The 21,893-nt window shown below is 31.1% G+C and overlaps 1 protein-coding gene and 1 pseudogene across 1 annotated transcript; one reads left to right on the forward strand and one right to left on the reverse strand.

Moving 5' to 3' along the window:
• The first annotated feature begins 13,191 nt into the window (after positions 1–13,191).
• LOC107874075 lies at positions 13,192–14,284 on the forward strand (annotated as a pseudogene).
• Positions 14,285–14,868: 584 nt separating this feature from the next.
• LOC124899559 (ATP-dependent DNA helicase PIF1-like) lies at positions 14,869–15,429 on the reverse strand. Its single transcript, XM_047414466.1, has one exon. The coding sequence runs from the start codon at positions 15,427–15,429 to the stop codon at positions 14,869–14,871; it is 561 nt and encodes a 186-aa protein (XP_047270422.1).
• Between the last annotated feature and the right edge of the window lie 6,464 nt (positions 15,430–21,893).

Here is a 21,893-nt window from a genome sequence, read left to right on the forward strand (position 1 = left end):
AGAAATTTCATCGGTTTGGCCTTATACACTCCCTCTCATTCTAGTTTATCTGTTCTTGGCATCGCTAGAGTCATTGTCTTAGTATTACAGTTTAAGACAACATGACATGAAAATAACCAGGTCATATCCAAAATTACATTCATAGTCCAGTATATCCAAAATAATCAAATCTACATAAGTCTAAAAACCCATAAACAACACAGAACAAGAATGATAAATATGAGTTACTACCACAAACTTAACAACCGGAGTAGATACATAAACATGATAGTCAAGTACATCACACACAAAATTTAGAGCCACCACAAATTGGATAGATACATAAGAATAAGTAGACCATGGATCAAATAAAACAAAAGCGATCCAATTATAAAAGAAAAATGGTACCTGTGATCAGAGCATGAGAATCCTCGGCATCAATCTTTCTTGGAATGCATAAAAGTGAGCCCGATCATCAATCTGAGCTAACTTCTTCCTTGTTTGTGCTCCTCCAACTGTGTCACTATTTCTTTGACTGCCTTCCTGATTTCTATGTCTACCATGTGGACAACCCCTACCATTGCCTACTCCATTTCTTCCTAATAGAACTATAGATCGAGTCTATTATTATGCCTACGCATTTTTCTGTCTCAAAGGACACTCCTTCTTAAAGTGACCTACAACACTACAATAGTAGCATCTCAGCTCAGGAGATTGTCGACGGTTAAAAGAGTAAGAATATCGTTGGCTTCTAATAACTTGCGACTGAGAAGACACCTTAGCTGGACCCACAATAGAAGTTGGCTATGCTGACTGAATTATACGAGCTAAGTAAGCCTGCTGACTATGTCCCGTAGAGAAAGATTTGCTAAAATTTCAAACATTGTGGGATTTATTATATAACATCTTAGCCTAATCCACTTACATCACCCCTTCTAACTTCTTCACATAATCTGACACCTTATTGGACCCCTTCCCTACAAAAGTCATGCGTACAGACAAGACCTGAAGAGCACAATTCAAACCCTTGACATAACATTGAATCCTCTCTTCCTCAATAACCAACAGTTGAGTAGCGTAGTGAGACAAAGCATGGAACGTAGCCTCATAAGCCTCAACTGGCATATTACCCTATTCCAATGCCAAGAAATCATCTTTCTTGCTGCCGTGGAGGGCTCGTGGCACATATTTCTTAAAGAACAAAGCATGTAACTGCACTCAATTCAATGAATATAAAATTGATAACCAAAATTCTACATACAACCTCCACCATTACTTAGCATCCTTCTTCAATACAAAGGTCACGAACTCAACTCCATGTTGTTACACAATATCCATTATATGTAATCTCTCATAACAATCGACGATGAACTCAAAGCATCCTCAGACTTAGTACCCTAGAATGTTGGAGGTTTTATCTTCAAGAATTTGGTCAACAGATCATATTTTGTACCAGTCATAACAGAACCAGAAACTGGATGGGGAAAAACATCGGTCCCTGAAGCCTCGTCTATTCTAGAAGCCAGAGCAATAGTATGATAAACACCTAGATCCTGAACAACCAACATAGTAGGGGTGGCTCCAATATCGGCCAACCTAATTAGAAAAGCTAACACCTGTTGAACAACCTCAGCAGACATAAGGGGCAAGGCTGTAATCCCAGTTGGTTCTGCCACTTCGGTCTCTATTATCTTCTTCTCTACTACCTCCATCACCTCCAAATAATCCTCAGGTGGGGGAGGTGATACTGACCTTTCATAGGCCGGCTAGCCACTGCTTGAGTTCCACCTCTGGAAGGTGTGGATCGTCTGCTCATTCTCCTACTTCTTTATCTCGCTCATCCTCTTTCCCTTACGATTGGATCGACAGCTGGAGCAGCTGGTGTCGGGGCTGTTGTTTGGGTTCTTCTGACCTATAGTCACTATCTATGAAAAAATGAGTAAAGAAAATTAGATATCAATTTAGATCACCAGATTGACATTAAGTTATAGCACGAAAGAAGAAAGAATGATGATTTTCCAAAAATCCTACAAACTTTAGAAGAAAAGTACAGAAATCTCTGTAAATTTCATGCGACTATACCAGATCCATTTTGGTACAATTAGATCGACAAACCTAGACATTGATGCTAACTTTGTGATGACCCAATTAGACATTAGTGACACCCACTCCATTCTCTAGTGGGAGAACCAATAACCCCAAAAGTATTTGCCAGCACTTGGAGAAATAAAAGAAACTATCTCATTCATAGTTTAAGAATCCACCAATCTAACAACTTAAGGCAATGCATAAATAAATACTAAAAGAAAAACACCCCTAGAATTCGAAAGTTGATGTTAACTAAACATACTAAGAATATCAAGAAGAGGACGTAACCCTAAAACTAAAAGAAAGTGCATAATATCCAAAATAAAGGACCATGACATAAAGTAAAGATTATATGGTAGCCGAATAAGCTGATCAACCCTAAAATTTGAATCACTCGCTAGAATTACAATTGAGGTCTTGTGGAGCCATTGAAATTTGCACTACACTCAAAAAAAGTAAGAACAGTATAGCATCAACACACAAGAATAACAATGTGCTAGTAGGGTCATTTGGACAACCCAACATGAGAATGTGAACGCTTAACTAAAATGTAGTACAAGTAGTTAATCCATGCTTATTCTAACTACAATTAACACAAGAAGTATCACTTAAGCAGTTTAGGAATACAAGCAATAATTCAAGCCATTTATCACTAAGTCAAGTAAGTCAAGCCAAGTCAAAACAAGTTAAGTAATAATCAAACATACAAATATATTTCCCCAATTCACTTAAGGAACAGTCAAACCCACTTGAACCTAGTACATCCACGCTATGGGTATATGATTACCCTCTAATCATAACCTGTAGGGGATAAATTTTTTCAATGTACCAAAACCCCAGACATAAGTGTTTGCCAACTTTATTCTGCCAATAAGTCGAGAATATGTTAAAATACCAAAGCATTCCTCATTTAAACATAAGGTAGGTCAAAATCATACAATAAGGTATTACCACTAAATTTGACCACACCAAATAACATGTACTAACAAGGCATACTAATAAGTAGTTAACATGTACATATATTAGAAATTAGATTAAACTACAATATCATTACCTACCTCAAACCAAGATTGCACAACTCCACCAAGCCTCTACGAAGCCAAAGCCTTGCCCTTTCATGCAATTTCCGCTTAATTTCGGTCTAGAAAATGCATACAAACACTTGTGAGTGAAATTACCTACCACGTCAGGGATTGTAACTCACACCTAGCCCCAAGGCCAAGTTTATGATCATTCCCTCCCTGTTCTAGGGCTTTTCGCCCTTAATTCACCTAAAACTAGTAACTCCATTAATAATTTACTGAATTAATGATATGCAAGATTAAACAAACAATAATCAATCCAAATTCATTGATTTTATACTCAATTTACCCTCTCGCACTAGAATACCAATAAATTTAGCCCTTAACCCTTTTTGAACTATGTAAACTAGAAATTATAAGGCTAGATTATTGATTTACTAATTAACGAGGATGAATTCCTTACCTTAACAATGAAATATGTTGAAAAACTACTAATTTTTGTCATTGTTGACGCCCCAAATATTTTTTCAAAAAATAATTATTTTTGGGTGTTTTGAAATAAAATAACAATTTATGTCGCTATAGTGGCATATGTCGCTATAGCGATATAGTTGATCTAACGGCCTTGACCATGTTGATCAGTTGTCATAGCGGATATTTTTTTACTTTTGAGCATGGCGCTATAGTGACATACACATTACCATAGAGACATCAACGAGACAGAGAGTCCATCTTCCTCCAAAAATATCCTTTTTCACAACATACCTTAATTCAAGATATTCCAAATAATACTCTTTACTCTAAGATCAATGTGATACCCCGTACTTTTTCCTAGCTCAGTTTAGCTCCTAGTATGTTAAGAGACAACTTCAAAAGTGTATATCTCTATATACGAGTAGAATTTTCCAACTCTAGACCCACCAAACTGTAGATAATTGGATTAGCTTTCCATCGATATCAATTTTGCCTTAATCTAATACTCGGTTGAGAAGTTGTGAATTTTCATCCTTGTGCCCAAAATTAATTTTAAAGTTGAATTTTATTTTCAGTCTAGGGTTTATACCCACTCTTTACTATTTGAAGATCATGAATTACAATTGTATTAGATGTTGAATTGCATGTCTAATTTCGTATTTTTATGCGTATTGTTGAAATTTCCAGATTTTGAATTCAATTATCAATTATTTCATTATCAAGCATAAACTTTATGATGATTTGACATGAATTTGATGCATGGATTGTTAAGCTCTAGTTTAACGTTGATATTTTAAGAATGACAATGCTTTAAGCATCCTATAATTAGTTATCTTCGTATTTTTATAAAGATTTGATCTTTGATCCTCAGTTAAGATATGGAATCTACTTTACAGTTTTATTACAGTTTACAGAAAACAGATTTAGCTTTGCTTATAATTTGAAATAGATAGATGCATAATTAGTTTTCATTATAAACCCTTATGCTAGTTTTAAATATGGATTTCCAATAGAATGAGCACACATATTAAAGGGAGTAGTATTTAGCACCGAGTTAGGTATGTTCTTATGCCCCTGAACTACGAGCCAACGTAGGTTCAAATTATCAGATTATTCCCATTTTTATATGGATGACAGTTACAGATGTGATCACTTAGATTAGGTTATACTCTGTGGCAAGAGTATGACACCTTTCCCCAACATGAGATTTTTCCATAAGGGAACTAGATGTTGGACTTCATATTAGCTCACATGGTTTATGTCTGTTAGAAGAACCTCCCTACAGTCTACAGAAAAGAGTAAAGAATAACAGAAAAGCTTTTAGAAACTAGGTGTAAAGGCTCACAGTTTTATTTAGACCTTGCTTTACGTAAGACATTAGCTACTAGATTTCAGTTTTTAGTTTACAAATATAAAAGTGATCCTTTCTACAATAAGACCACATGATTTAAAGATACAATACCAACACAACTTTTAGAACTAAGTGTTATGACTCAAAGAATTATACAGTATGTTTTATCACTCATGATTCATGATTTTCTTTTTTAGCTTTCAATTATTCCAGCCAACGTGAGTCATTTATACTTAGCATGCATTACTTTACAAGTTTATACGACCATTGAGATATTATTTTACTTATACATTCACCCCCATATTCTCAGCACATTCCAGAAGTACTGATCCACATATACATGTATGCGATACACTGTCTCATAATGTAGGTTCAGATGCTCAGTTTTAGCAGCGTGAGTGATTTCGAGCATCTCCATCTATATCCCGACAGTTGGTGAGTCCTCATGGTTCGGGGACCCAGTCATTCAGATTTTCTAGTTTATTACAGTAGTTGATTCAATATCTTCAGCCAGTTTGAGTTAGTTGGGGACTTGTCCTAGTGGCTCCCTAGTTAGTAGTAGTAAAGGCTTGTCAGACTGCTAGACATAGTTCAGATTTTCAGTATTTCTTTACCAGACTTTGAGTTTAATATTTTCAGATATTATGTTCAGATGATTTCATCTTAGATCAGACAGACTTTTGCATTGATATTATGTTCATATTTCTCTATTTATGAGTATCCAGATTTAGTAGAAGGCTTATAGGATTAGCTTGAGGCTACTCGTAGTCTTGAGCACCGTGTGACGTCTCGGGATCCATTTTTAGGGCGTCACAATCAATTTCGGGAGTTCTACTTATCCAAATTTTATTTCTTAAAATTCTACGAGTTTCTTATTATCTTAGCTAACTAGGGATCAAATCAAACACCGTCATACATACCCGAATTATTCAAATTTCTTCTAAAACTACCCTAGTCTAAAATTTGTAACTTCAAATCTTAGAAGATTTTTAGCATAAAATTTTAGATGAAAGACTTATATGTAACGAAGGACAAGGTCGTTACACATGGTCTTCTAAATAATATGACATGATTCAGTCATTGATAACCCTATATTCAAAATTCACACTAAAGAAAGGAAGTGGAACCATACTCAAATAGTTGATGCTCCGAGCTTTCCCTTGGCAAGAATTCATAGACTAAAGTCTAACAACGCAAGAGTAAGAAAAAAAATCTTTCAAAAAGAAAAAGAACAATAACTAATTCAATGATTATGATAATAGTGTCTTACAGTATCAACCTTAAAAGTGATACATACTGTCGGTATAGATAACAAATGCGCATAAAAACAATTGAATACCTTTAAAAGGGAAAAAACTTTTCATTAACAAAAATAGAACCACCATTCTCAAAATAAATAGTTGAAAAAGAAAAGAGATAAAACTTTAGTTTTGCAGCGAGATAACCTTTTAATTTTTATGGTGAAAAAGTTCATTGTCAATTGTTGATTATGTATAATCTATATCTATATCTATATCTATATCTATATCTATAATACATTGAAAGTGTGAAGACCCTTAGAAAAGTGATTTGAACTTTTTGCCCTTCATTAAAAAACTTCATAATGGACAAAATTATCTTTTTACCTATTTTTTTAATTATTAATTAATTATTAAAAATTTAAAGAGTCCTAAAAACATCGAAAAGGCAAAATATATGGTAAATTAAAAATATTACTCAACTTGAGTTCTTTTCAAAGTCATATTAATTAATCGTACTTTAAAAATACTTATTTTTGGAGTTTATGGACTTTCTAATCAAGGAAAGTTTAAAACAAAATTTTGATTTTTAATAAATATTAATGATCACATTTTTTTCCAAGTTTAAGAGTTTTTCCTTTTTATTAGGATTTGCTCAAATTTTCTACCATAATTAAAGTTTTTTCTTATGAAAAATATTTTTTTAAAAAAATATTTCCTTCATATTTGATTAATCCTTTTTTAGAGGAAACAAATTTGGACTTTTATAAATTGAGAATTCTTTGTTACTACAAATAATACTAGGGTTGTGCAAAAGCCGAACCGACCGATAAACCAAACCGATAAAAATGTTATTGGTTTATTGTTATTGGGTTAACGGTTTTTTAATGGTTTTATAAAAAAAAAATTATTGGGTTATTGGTTCGGTTCAATTTTTTCTTATTGAGTTATTGGATAATATATATATATATATATATATATGGTTTATATTAGATATTTCTCTTAATTTCTCTTTAATCTCTACAAATTAACAAACCTATTATTTCAATTATACAAACTCTTAATTTCTCCTAACAACATTTAGTTCAAACTTGAAGATTCTTGTAAATTAAAACACATTATGTAGGATTTTTTCTTTGCAACTAAGATTCGATTATTTTTCATGTTAGTTACTCCTATTTCTATTTTATGAGTATTTTCTTATCGGTTAAACCGAAAATCAAATCGTTAAGGACTAAAAACTGATAAACCAAAAATCGATTAAAAATATCTTATTGGTTTAGCATATTTAAAAATCAAAAATCGATAAACCGAACCGGTAATATGTAAAACCAAACAGAACCGACTGATGCACACCCCTAGACAAATACAATAGCATCCACAAGTAAAGAATTTTGTTTTGGAGAGATTATTCTCTCTAAGTTTTATGTTTAGTTTTTTGATATGTGTAGGTCACTTGACTAAAGCATATCAAATCTTATAATGTTTTTATTATAATTTTCTTTGTAATCTTATTTTGTGAATATTTGTAATGTAAGCGCCACATAACGTCATGTTATTTCAACTTCAAATTCAATAATTTTCTAGGTTTATGAATATATTTTTGATCTTAGAACTTTATGAATTAGAGTTGTAATTTTTTGAATGGATCTTCAATTTTGTGATTTTCAGATTTGTTTTCTTATGAACAAATTTATATGTGCTTGCCTCTTGGTTAATACAACGATTGAAATTTTTCATAGGTGTGGGCATGTATTAAATTATAGCGTATGTTAATACCTCATGCAAAGGATTATGAGGCCAATTTTTGACTTTTTCTTTTTACGGGTTAGAAAAATTTCCTGTTAGTTTGAGTTTAAATTGTTAAGTTGCTACTCAATTAATCATATTCATCATTTACATGAAATTTCTATGTTAAAGCACGCATCAAAAAATTTAATCTAACTAATAAAAAAGATTTAGATAAAAAATTAATTAATTATAAAGTCCTAGATTAACTAACGTGAAAGACACTGTGGTTACATAATGCATTAAATTAAGTATATATTTGAAAATACCGTAGGTCCAAGGATGAGTGATTGGATTAAAATAAATCTAACAAACAGAATGAGGTTTAACTTCTAGTACTTTTAAAACCTAAAGAATGTAATTTTGTTCTAAAAGTATTTTTGAGAAAAATACATTTAAAACACTTTTAAAACTTGGTGAAATACTAATAGCTGCTTCAAAGTGATTTCTAAATTTATTGGTTAAATACAAACTTTTTCTTGCCAAAAGATAGACAGCGAAGTGATTTATAAAATTGAACTCACTGAAATAAAGTACACGAGCGGAGCTCATATATTAAAAGTGTGAAGGACCTTAAAAATGTTGATTTTAAGAAGATTTAAAAGTTTTAAAAATAAATATAAAAGAGTTAGAATAAGAAAAATTTAAGAAGTACCAAATTTTAAAAATTTTAAGTTTGTAATAAGAATGTAGTCAATGATTTTGTAAAATTTGACTTTAAAAACAAGAAAAGATTTTAAATATAGAAAAAAACGTACCACCAATATGGTTCAAATTGATGTGTCTCTCTTAGCCTCTTTTAATGAAGGGCAAGGGAAAGAGGTACTACATGGCAAACGCAAAAGTGATGATCAATCAACCACTTGAAACTTCTGGTGGTAAAATATATATGTGTTTAAACTAAAATATATGTTTATGTTTGCATTATGTATACCTATAATCTATAATATATTAAAAGTGTGAAGACTCTTAGAAAAGTGATTCAAACTTTTTGCCCTTCATTAAAATCTCTCCTTTAGACAAAATCGTCTTTTTGTCCTTTTCCTCCAATTATTGTTTAATTAACTTTATAATATTGATTATAATCTTGTAAAATTTAGGAGTCCTAAATTATATGGTAAGGGAAAAAAATATAGGGAGAATTAGTGTTGGTGGGTCTTTTTTTCTTGGGTAAGTGAAAAAGAAGTCCTAAAATATATGTTAATAAATAAAAAGCCCTAAGAAAATCTTTAAATATATGATGCAGAGACGTTGAAAGATCATAATTATGCATAGGTTTGTTAGGTAAAAAAATTCTGTTTTTCTTTCAATATTTATATAACTAGTATAAGTACCAGCGCGATGCGTAAGATATCTTTTTTACGAATATCATTAAAAAAAATAGTAACTTATTCATTTGAACTAATAAACTGTTTAAAAATTTTAATTACGTCACTTTCTTGTTTTTAAATAAAAAAAGTGGTCATTTAGTACATTTATTAATTATTAAAAATAAAATGAAGAAAAGTTGGATCCGGCAATGACCCAAGCCCAAATAATCTAAAAAGACAAATCTTAGAAGTCAAAAGTTATCTGCCATTGATTTTTTTGTTTGAACTATCATCATTTATCTACTCAATTAGGTGTGTTTAAATACATAAATATTGATAATTCAGGTAAGATAATCATATATGACGATAATTCAGATTGAAAAAAAATCCGCTATTATTAGAATGTGAAACTTGTGAAAAAAGGTGCAATTTGATTTTGCTTTTGATCATTATCAAAAACAAACAAACAAAAACAAAAATAATTTGATTTTCATTATGTCACACAAACATTCACGTCAAGAAAATACAAAATAAAAAAAGCTAATGCACAGCTTGATCACTTTATGATCACCATATTTTAATTTTAAATACCTTTCAAACCCTCCTTTTTTTAGGTAAAAAGTATTGATTTGAAGTTTATCAGATTTTATAACTATAATAATAATTGAATTTATAGATATGTAATGGATTTTTTTAATATATACAAAGTTTGGATAAGAGTTATTGAGTTTACGTAAATTCATAATCAACCCTCTATATCTCCCTCTGAATGTACATCAACTAAATTTAAGCATAAGATATGTACCTTTTATACTCAGATTTTCCATGTATACACACAACGAACGTTGATAAGTATTTATTCATTTATCATGTGTTTATAACTATTATTCTTCTTTTTTTAAACATTATTGATATATATATATATATACACACACACAACTTTATTCTAAATTTACAAATCTTGATTTTAGTTTACTTTGCAAAATCAAAAAGAAAAAAAATTAACTTTGTTCTAGTTGAATTTTCTTTTGAAAGCATGCTGAAAATGAATAGAAAATACTTCTAGAGGCTTGAAATATAGATGCATTATTTTCCAACTAATTAATCATCCCAATCTAATTTTTTTTAATTAAAAATCCAAACACCTAATAGTAAATAAACCATATAGTAATTAACTACTACTAATTAATTCGCCTATTTGAATTCAATGCATAATGCATAATAATTCGAAAATAAAAAAGAAAATTTTAATGAAAAAATGTGCCTACTATAAAGAATATGTATGTCTTTCTCTATAAATTTAATATTTAGAAAAATAATATATTTGAATATTTGGCTGTTTTCCCGTCCTTTTCAAGAGTCAATGGATAGGGTCGTTTGGTAGAGTGTATAAGAATAATGCAAAATATGGTGTATTAGTAATGCTTGTATTAGTAATGCTTGTATTAGTTATGCTTGCATTGGTTATACATGTATTTTTCTTATGCAGTGTTTGGTTCAATGTATTAATAAAAATCATGAATTACATAATTTCTAAAAAAAAAATTTTTTTTTTACATAATACCCTCAATATATATGTTGGAAAGGATGAGGAATTTTTTTTGAGGGGTGATAGGGTATTTAAGCATGTTAATGCATGCATTAGATCCATTGCATTACTAATGCCATGGATTTTGAGGTATTAGTAATACACACCTCAATACACAATAGAGTGTATAACTAATGCTTGCATTAGTTATACATAGGGTAAAAATGTATACCAAACAAGGTACTACTAATACACATTAAACTAATGCATGTATTAACATTTCAATACACTCTACCAAACGACCCCTTAATTAATCATAATTTTACTTGGGACTAAGCTAAAAGGGAAACTGGAAAGTTTAGTCACTGTTCACATCTCCGATCTTCAGATCTATCCTCCGTCATCGTCGACAATCTCTTCTTTCTATGTAATCTTTCACCATTTCTAAGTTATTTTATTATTCCTCTCTTCGATCTGAGCTTAACTCTAAACTCAACTATAGAATATCTAATTAGGAAATAGAATAGTTTGTAGAACTTTCCTGAATATAGTTGTTGTCCATTCACCTTCTCCACATACATTTCAATGGTGAAATGGAGTTAATTCTTCTTTGTCTGCTTGAAGCTAGTTCAACAAAAAGTATTTTTTAAAGTGTTATGACCATTGTCGTGCTGCATGAGATATACTTCTGATTAGATAGTTAAGTTCCATTTCTTTTTTTAATCTTATCTCAAACCAGTGGATTGATATTCTATTAAAGCTAATACCACCACTTAGTCCAAGAAAATCCAAAGAAATTGATGAACTTATTTCTTAAACTTGTGCTACAGTCTTACCCCAACTCAAAATCGAAGCTTACATTTTGATTACAGTGAACCAATATTCAAATATGCAATCATTCGATACCTTAAGTTCTCACCAGGTGCATATCTTCGTATTCATAGATTTATGTCTAATACAGGTACTATATAATCTCTATAAGCCTCAATTTTGAATTATTGATCATCCTATTTCATCCCTTGCATGCGTGTTGAGATATCTCCCTATTCTGGTACATAGTAGTCAAGATAATGTAGACATTATCCTAGCATAGTTCTTTGTTGTCTTTCTTATTGTTGTTTCTGTATAGAGTGAATTTTTGTATTATTTTTTTGATTCATCAACAACTTTTCAGGATTTATAGTATTTGTTTTTTTTTTTTCTGAAAGGAAATGGAAGGACCATTATGAGATTGTATATAGTGGAAAACAACTAATAGCTTATTTTATAGCTGTTTCCTTTTCTTTTTCGCGAAATGTCGGTATCATGGTTGTTACAGGATAAGAATTAGTTACCATTTACTCAATACAGACACTAAATTTACTGACTAATAACACCTTTCCCAGAGAGCCATCCAATTTTGATGAGGTTTCTATGCATCAAAGCAAAATTTTTGACCAATATCATCCTTATTGTTTCACTCAAGCTTTCACCACATCCTTATGTTATTTCAGTTAAATGAGAACATCCTCCAAGTTTTCAAAAGTTATCCAAAAATATCCTTCCATTAAGTGTTCTGTTAGTATTAATATTGATTCGTTTGTTGCATGAGTTGGTTTCATTTCCTTAAAGGTGAGTGTCAGATACATGCACTTAAGGAATTTGCTATTTGCCCTGTTAAAGGTGTGTTTTATGTTTATCTAGCACAAGTTTCCTGACAGGTGGAGCTTAGAGCTACTCAAGATGTTGCAACAGGATGTCCATTAAAGTCATTTAAGTTCCTTAAGACCAAAAAACTTTCCATATGTTCACCTAATCTGAAGTTTATGCATTTGAATTCAAGGATCCCATGATGGTGAGTGGACTCAAAAACTGTAATCTCCATAGAGAGACCTTAAGCTTCTCTCTGAACAGTTGAGAATTATTTTTACTTCTACTGACTGCAAAGCTGGCAGTAAAACAAAGAGGAAATAAAGAGTTAATCATATTTGACAGCTACCTGCTTAACTGAAAATATTTATAAGGTAAATAAAGTGTTTTGGTTATTAACTTGACTCTTTTATTCTATGAAAGTGCTAATTTGTGGCATGCTAAAAGAGTTCAAGGTAATAACCATGACAGAGATGGAGAGAGAAAGAGGCAAAATGTTACCTCTGTAATGTTGCTAGTCATTTGATATCTCCTCTATTGTGTTAGCTGATTCTTTTTCACTTTTACTCCTCACTCTCCCCGATCTCACTTTATGGGAATACACTGGATATGTTATTGTTGTTGTATTTCTTTTCCTAAAATATGGTGCACTATGTTGTCTTGATTTGTGTACTGAGGTTTTCTTTCCTATTGATATATTCTATGTCTCAATCAAGGCGACGCGGTGCAATTAGCAACTCTGGCCATGTCAACAGAGTAGGTGCAGAATGATATGTTGAGCGTGATGGCTCAGGCCATGTTATATTTACCCCTTTCTATTTCTTGTTTCATTGCACTGCAGTTACCTATGGATATTGATGATCCTAAACTTGAAGAGCTCATTCTTCAGCATTTGGCTGTTGCTACTTCAATGGGAAGGGCTCACCATATGGGTCAAAGGGACGGCTCAAGAAATAGCTCATCCACCAATGAACGCCCACATTTTTTTAGTCTTTCCAACTCATGATAATTCATCTCCTACCACTTCTATTTTACCTTCTCCTATTAGATCAAATTCAGATTCTTCTGCAGCAGCAATAGTTGATTCCTCTCTTCCCATTAGCTTTCATAGCAGTGAATCACCATGACAGATGCCTCATCTTTTATCAGTTCAAAGTAATCAACTTTCTGCTTTATCATCTGGTTCTGCTCTAATGCCAGCCACAGCGCGAAATATCTTTGGTGATAGGTAGTGATGATTTTTGATATTCTTTCAATTTTATACATACACCTAGGCTTATCTTAAATTGGTTTATGATAGGTTGGATTGGTTAACACATGCATTTTTCAAATCAGCTTTCATTTGTTTTTGGTTTTTTCGTCCTTCTAGAAGCCTTTCTAGTTCATCTTTGACACCAAGCGAAGGGAGAGCTGGACCATCAGAGTTCCATTCATTATCAGAGTCCTTGAAATCTCGATTTAGTTCTCTGTCAATGAAGTATGGACAACTTTACTCAATTATATTTGTTCTTAATCTAAGCAGTTGTACTTATTTTATGTTTTTTTGGTCATCTTAAGCCTGACGTATGTTATATATGGTCTTGTGCTTCAAATATAAAGAATCCATCTCAAATAATACACGAGAGTGGAAGGAGAGATTATTTTCTCGAAGTTCTTTAATGCCAGATGCTGGTTTTGCTAGGAGAGAGGCAAATTTTGGAATTGTTGGTCTATCTCACCTAATGGAATGCCTTAAAACTCGAGAAAATAGTAGAGCTGGTTCTGTTCTAATAGTTACTACTATAGTAGATTCTTCACACACGCTCTAGAGAGACCATGGTAATATCGGTAATCATATTGCAAATGGTTTGAATAGAAACTCAACAACTCAGCTCTGAATTAAGTCTTCTATTTAAGAATTTACCTGGCATCTGTCCTCAGCATTTCATCTTTGAATGTAAGTCATTTTCCCCTGTTAAGGGGTTTTCTTTTTCTTTCAGTGACTTTTTGTTTTGCAGTTCCTTGTTTAAAGCCTTTAAAATGTTGTTTTGTTATTACTTTTGGTGATGTTAAAATTGTGTCACCATCATTGTGCCTCGCTGAATAAAAGTTCAAGACACATAATCATAAGCTTCTCTTATTTGAACGAAAATTTGTTATTATGAAAAAAGAAATCAAATAAACTCTGGTGATACTCACAAATGGAGACCAATTAAATGAATCAATCCCATTTGATTTTAGAAGTTTTGCAATATTGGCCTTTTCAAAATAAATCATAATTTTTTTTGAAATTCTATCCTCCACAGACTACACAAATATAATATTACTTATTCATTTGCTATCTCCTCTATTGTGTTAGCCAGTTTGGCATGTGGGTTTGAGCTTTTCATTTAATATATCCTGTAAAAAATTATTAGCAAACTGCCCAATTTGATGAGAACAAAAGATCAAAAGGCAACTGGAAAAACTATTTATTAATTTCTCAAATTAAATTATGAAAAACCTCTTTGTACACTATATTTTTTACTTCATTTGTTATTTTTCCTTCATCATCGTAGGCTAAAATCTTTAACCCCTTCCTACTTGTCACTCGTGAAAGAGCAACGTACAATTGTCCATGTGTAAACACTGATTTCTTCAAAAGTAACCCAACATGAAACAATGATTGGCCTTGACTTTTATTGATGGTCATGGCAAATGAGACAATGATGGGAAATTGTCCTCGCTGGAACTTAAAAGGTATTCCAGCACTAGATGGTGTCAAACTCATTCTTGGGATAAACACTTTTTCACCTACCATTTTTCCTGATAAAATCTTAGCTTTTATAACCCGATTCCCAAGTTTTGTGATGATCAACCTCGTCCCATTACACAATCCTGACGATTGATCTATGTTTCTTAATAACATTACCGGTACACCTACCTTTAATGTGATTGAGTGATTTGGAATTCCAGAACACTTGATACTGTTTAGAAATTTTGGTGTGTGCACATGCTCCAATGCCGTAAAAGAATGATCAGACATACAATATCTATGCATCATTGGCGCCTCATCCTAAATAATCAACTTTATCTTGACAATCAAATTTTCTAGAGGACTACTTTGCTTTATGTTGCATATTGTATCTTCAATTGGATTGAGAGGAATTGCAAATCTCGAATGAGCTGTTCGACCGCCCGGGTACAAAAGAGATGCAATTTCACTTGATGCAATAGTTAATGCAATATCTCTTCTAGATCGTATGTAAGAAAACAAAGTCTTCCAAATGAAAGTCTTGCCAGTTCCTCCATGACCATATAAAAAGAATAAACCACCTTTGTCTTCATCCACTGTTGTCATTATTTTGTCATACACCGATTTTTGTTTAGATGTCAAATTTATTACTAACTATTGCTATTCAACCAACAAAGAGCACATGTTATAATGCAATTCATCAAGTATTAATCTATTGCTATTGCCCACTTGTTGCTCATTGTAAATAGCTCTTGACATAGTCGGAAAATCATGAAAACTTTTTCTGCAACCTTTAAAAAAATTTCCAACCTTTGCAAACAATGATTTCTCAATTCATCATCTGTCATCTCTGCCTCCGAAAGAACAAAAATATCATAATGGTAATAACATAAGATATAATATAAACCTACACCCGAAATATTAGTTATTCTTAACTATAAATTTGTACCTAGATTAGATAGCAATTCTTTTTCTTCTTGGAGGATATCTTCTGATAACAATTTCTATGTTAATTACCAAACATATTCTAGTCGTGACATCAAATTAGACAATAACAACATTGAAAACAGTTTTTTAAGATACGATGGCATTCCCCAGTCACTTGCTTCTTTTATGGCATCAATATACTCTTTGTCATCATCTAGTAAGCCAAGTGCATAACATGCATCTCTGAAAGTGCTATGGTCATGATTATTGATCTTTTTGAGATCCTCAAAGCTTGTTTCACCTCTAATTACATTCAATAGTAATCTAACATAATATAACTCACCACTTCTAGGTGGAACAAAAAAGATCCTCCCGATAGAAAATGCAGAAGTTTCTCTTTTCTTTTATTTCGTTGCATCCTATTTCCATACAAACTTAAGCAGAAATTCTGCATAAATTAGTTCTCTAGCTTCAGGAAACTTTTTTTTTCCTCAAACCAACTTAAAAACATTGACTCCCTTACACTCGGCCTATTGGCAACATCATCAATTGGATCATCATCAGAAAATATAACATTTTGTTCATCTTTGAAATGAAATGATAGTCTTTCTACCGGAGGTTGCCTATAGTGAATTGGAAATCCAAGTATTCTCTAAGCAACTTCATAGGATGATATGTATCGACAATCATAATGCATATTGATTTCATCAAAATTTGATGAATCTTCCTCATTTACACTTTGAGAAAAAGCAGCAGTGACACGATCATTTCACTTATTAACGTACTTAAATAAGTACTTAATAGATTTGGATTGATTGCACCATTCAACATTGATATGAGCACCATACTTTAACAATAAAAATCGATTGTGTGGCACCACATACCTATTCCAACTCAATAAGAAAATAAATAAATTATAATCTTTCTTTGAGAAGATATTGTATCTCCAATTTTAATTCAAAAAAATTGATGGAATAGATATTATATGAGCACTCTACATAAATACTAAAAATCAATTGAGCAGTACCCCATACCTGTTGTCCAAATCAATACCATCTTTCTAGATAGTTCTACCATCTTCCCTTCTCCTGTAAATAGGATAACCATCATCATCAATTGTGGTTAATTATACAGTTTTCTTTGGAAAGTGCTTTGTAAATCTACCGTTCTGCATGCAAGGAGAGTAATTCCTAGCAGAACCATACGGCCCATGCATTATGAATAACTGCACCGCTTGATAATAGTGAGGATCGTTTAGTTTATCTGGTATTTCTGCTAAACTAATTCTATGCTCCTCATTTTTTAAATTCAATTGTATAAATCACTGTATCAAACAAATTTATTGTATGAATAAATAGTTGAAATTCATATTTAAAGATATATTAATATATGAAAAATATATGTATATAAAATTATAAGTGAGGAATCAGAAATACCTGTTTTTACTCTTTCAAAAATTTGTTTGTCTCGCAAATCCTTTATTAAGAAATCTAATTTTATTTTGAAAACCCTGGAGAAAATATCTGGACGATCCTCAGGTTTTAATTCCCTACTCTCTATAAATCTATAGATCTCTGGCCATTTTGGATTGTAATTAAACGTGATGAAGAGATTAGGGCAGTCAGCCTATTTGCATATTGTCATAGCATCTTGATAATTCTGAAGCATTTATCGTGCACCTCCTGTGAAGATTGATCCTCGAATTACCCTTTTTCTTTGAAAAGATGGATCAATTTCTCCTCGCAAAAGTACATCTTCCAACCCTTTATACATATGAGCTCTCAATAGTTTTTTATTAAACCGGATATAGTTCAATCGAAAAGATTCGAACGTTGATACATATCAACCAAGAATTGTTGAAACAATCTCCTCGAAGACATAATTGTAGGAACTCCATCCTTCCTATCTTGAATCTTGTAAGCAAAATATTCTCGACAGCTAACATATAGCCTTCCTCGGGGTGTTTTATCATCAGTAGTAGTAATAGGAATGTCCTCTCTGTAGCCATATTCACCGTATGGAAAAAGCAAAGAATACTGCAAGCTTAAATATACAGCATTTAATTCATTAATTCTTTGTAACTGTCTATAATAACTTTCAATAATAATATCTCTATCACTTTTAGATGGTTCAAAACCTCCTACTACCAAAGCAGCTACCTCTAAAATCGTTGGCAAGTTATATCTTCTTTCATCGGTGCCTCTTTTGCCTATTAATCTGAGTCTATCTTTAGAGCTTCTATCTTCTTGAAATCTATCTCTTACCATTCTGAATGTTTTAGCTAAAACATTTTGGTTATCAAGCATTTACTTTAGATCACTAGCAATTACAGCATAAAGTTTGTTTATATCTTGACCACGACTGCAAAGAATTATAAAATGTAAATTATCAAATATGCCTTTTCATGTAAAATATTATCAATATATTTTTACTCACGAATAGTTAGAAAACACTAACTATAATTGAGCGAACTTTGGAATGCATCCCTCAAGAGGTAACAAACTTTCAATTCTATGATAGTTCTGTCTAGATAATCTGAATGTTCTTGGTCCCCAACTTTGATTGACAGATGCATCAATCTTTCCTCCCATTAAAGTAAATGAGAACATAGAATTATAACTCCTAATATTCTCTTGAAAGTGATTGCTCTTAGAATATGCATCAAATTTGAAATGAAAAATAAAGATTTATATATGAAATATGAATATGCTTCTATGGTAAGATAAAAATAGATGTTTTGTCTAACCAGATCCAAGCAGCAATCGGCTTAGAATTTGAGGAGGCTTAATTGTCTTTGGCAACTTTATCTTTCCATGATTACAACATAAATAAAACTTTGATGTTTTAGACTTTTTCGTCTGTTTGATTCTTTCTTCGTACCAAAAACATGCCCCACAATGTTCACACTCATTGATAGCATCTCCGATATCCCAGTACTCTATCAATCATCAAAAAGATATAGAGTTAAAATCATATCAACTCACTATTTTTATGATTTCTTATTAGTTACTCATATATATGTATAAGTTATTAAATAGTGCATACCTTCATTACAAACATTCCCCCAATTGACGTCATCCTCTAAAAAATAATAGTAAATCAATTTATTTGCAATGAAGATACTATTTTAAATATCAATATCAATTGAAAATAATTGATAACCAACTTAGTTACACTATACATACCTTCACAATCATCTTCTTGTCTTGACCTTCATTACAAGGTTCAAAATTTAAATCAGGCAGTTGATCTTGACTTTGGGTACCTATAATGAATAAATTTTAGCGTAAAATGAGTGATTAATAACTCCAAATAGTAGCCTTGGTATAATTTAAGTATTTTACGTATACTTAAATTTAGTAATTATTTTTTATTAAGAAACTTTGAGCAATTCACAAAAATAACTTCAATTATATTGTGGTATAGAATTATTAGATCTTAAATTTTTACATTGTATATTAAAATTACCTTAATTAACATTTTCAGTCACCAAAATGTCTTTATCCTTCCTCTGCCTAGTATTTGGGGAAAAACAACTTTCAGATTCTATCATTAATAAAAGATAAAAGATGTTTTTAATGACGTGTGATAGAAAATGATAAGATATCTATTGGTAAAAATGTGAGGAGATTCAAATTTTACCATCACCAGCTGGAGCACAATTCAAATCAGGAAGGATATCTTGCCTGAAATCTATAATCTCATTAAGTAATATTTCTTTTCCCTTCTTCTGCTTTGTGGAAAAACAACTTTCAAAATCTATCATTGATGAAATGAAAATTTTCAAATAAAAATACAAGTTCTTTCAAATAAATCTAAATAGTAATTTGATAAAAATTTAAATTTTGTCTTCAAAGAAAGATTAACCATTGCTCAAATCACGTAGCAGAAGAGACTTTGAGTGATGTGCCGAAGGTTGTGATGAGGAAACTTTTTCAAGTCTCTTCATGGATACACTAATTGACTGTGTACAATTTTGATATGATAAAATTGACGCTACAACTTGTTCCTTTCTTTTATCTCCATCTGTTGTATGCATTCCAAAATTCTAATACCACTACTAAATTTCGAGTTATTAAAATTCTTTTGCAATATTCCCTGACATGCAATTCTATCAATTGACATATTTAAGCTTGACACATTCTTTTGTTTTCTCAGTTCATTGACATCATTGCTTAGAAAACACCTTTTATTTCTTAATTGGGGTACTGTTTTTGAACATGTTAAACTACGGTAAGTATATTAATCAGGTAGAATGATATAAAAAAATATAAAAATATTATATATATTAAAATAACTATTTGAAATATTAGATAGAGATAGAGAAACTCTTTCCTGTTGTTCAATAACATTTACTCTGTCAGTGTATGGTTAATATTCTTTGTAGAGAAAATGATATTGTTTAAAATAAGACAAACAAAGAAGGAACAACTTGAAAATTTTAATTAATACGATTCTAATCATTGAATATATATACCTATTTTATCCGTTGCGTATTTGGCCCATTTTTTATTTCGTAGGATTCTTCTATTTTGTCTCGCTAATTGTGTTGTATGATTTTTCATATGTATCTACTTCATAATCTGAATTTCATAGGAGCATTTTAGAAAGTTAGTTTGTTAGTCGTAGAGAGAGAAGATACCTGAGAGAAAATTGAGACAGTCGCTCTTATTTTTGTTATGCATATGCAGTAAATTATCTTTTGGTTTTTATTTAGGAATAATTTTTCAGTCTTTATATTATGCCTATATTTTTCACTCATAGTGTTCGTATTTAACCAAGATATTTATACAATAGAAGAACCTGATGTTTATTACCTTTGAACTCTTTTTTATTTTAAATCATTTACTTTAATTTTCAAGGCTGAAATAAAAAAAAAATTAAGAAGATGATTTCACCCCAAGATATTTAAAAAAATACTATTTTTGAAGGATTCGATTTATGTGTGACCAGCAAATTATTTTTGCTATTAATTTTATTAATGTCTAACCATATCACACATATCTCGGTTCAATCAAATGTTGATAACAAAATTATTATGATATATATTTTTTATATTGTATATTTCATGTTTCACTTTATTTTTATTATATTTATATATTATATATTATATTTGTTATATTTTGTTTCACTTTTTTTTTATATTTGAATGGACGGATTTGTAATTAGGGCATGGTTGTTTGATTGGGCATTTGTGCTTTCACCCTTTTCTTTGTTAATTTTATCTTTTATTATTATTATTTTTGGTATATGTTTGTTAGTATTTTTTGCAGAATTTAATCTGAGCTGGGAGGATTGCGACTACACAATGCAGTTGCTAGAACGAGGATGATGACATACTTGAACTCAACATAAAGAAGTTTCAGAGCTCTTTCATAGTGTACACTCTACTGCACCTCTCCAAACCTCTAGCATGTTCATTTATTACTCCCACAAAATAAAAAAGAACATTGTGTTTGTTCTTACTATGAAAAAGAACAGCGAGTATGACCTTATTTATAAAATTCTTTAATCAACATAGCAAGGTAATAACTGTTGCTTTGATCTTGCCTTACTTTTCAAATATTATTCTTACTATGATAAAATATTACCTTAACTGTAAAAAGTGAGAAAAGATGTGTGTGTGTGGTGATTGCTCGGAAGAAATCAAAAAATTGAAATAAAACATTTCAATTCTTGTTCATTTTAAAGAATCATTTCTACAGTGTCAAAATGATGAGCAACTGTTGAAATTATTTTTGATGTTCTAATGCATTTTATATAAAGTAGAGATAGTTAATTCTAATAATCTGCTTACTTTGTGTGTGATATATATATATATATATATATATATATATATATATATA

Source organism: Capsicum annuum, chromosome 6, assembly GCF_002878395.1.
Source record: "Capsicum annuum cultivar UCD-10X-F1 chromosome 6, UCD10Xv1.1, whole genome shotgun sequence".
Classification (NCBI taxonomy): Eukaryota; Viridiplantae; Streptophyta; class Magnoliopsida; order Solanales; family Solanaceae; genus Capsicum; species Capsicum annuum.

Bases quoted from the DNA above. Each gene is read 5' to 3' on its own strand.
- LOC124899559 (XM_047414466.1), bottom strand. From the start codon at position 15,429: ATGATGCATAGATATTGTATGTCTGATCATTCTTTTACGGCATTGGAG.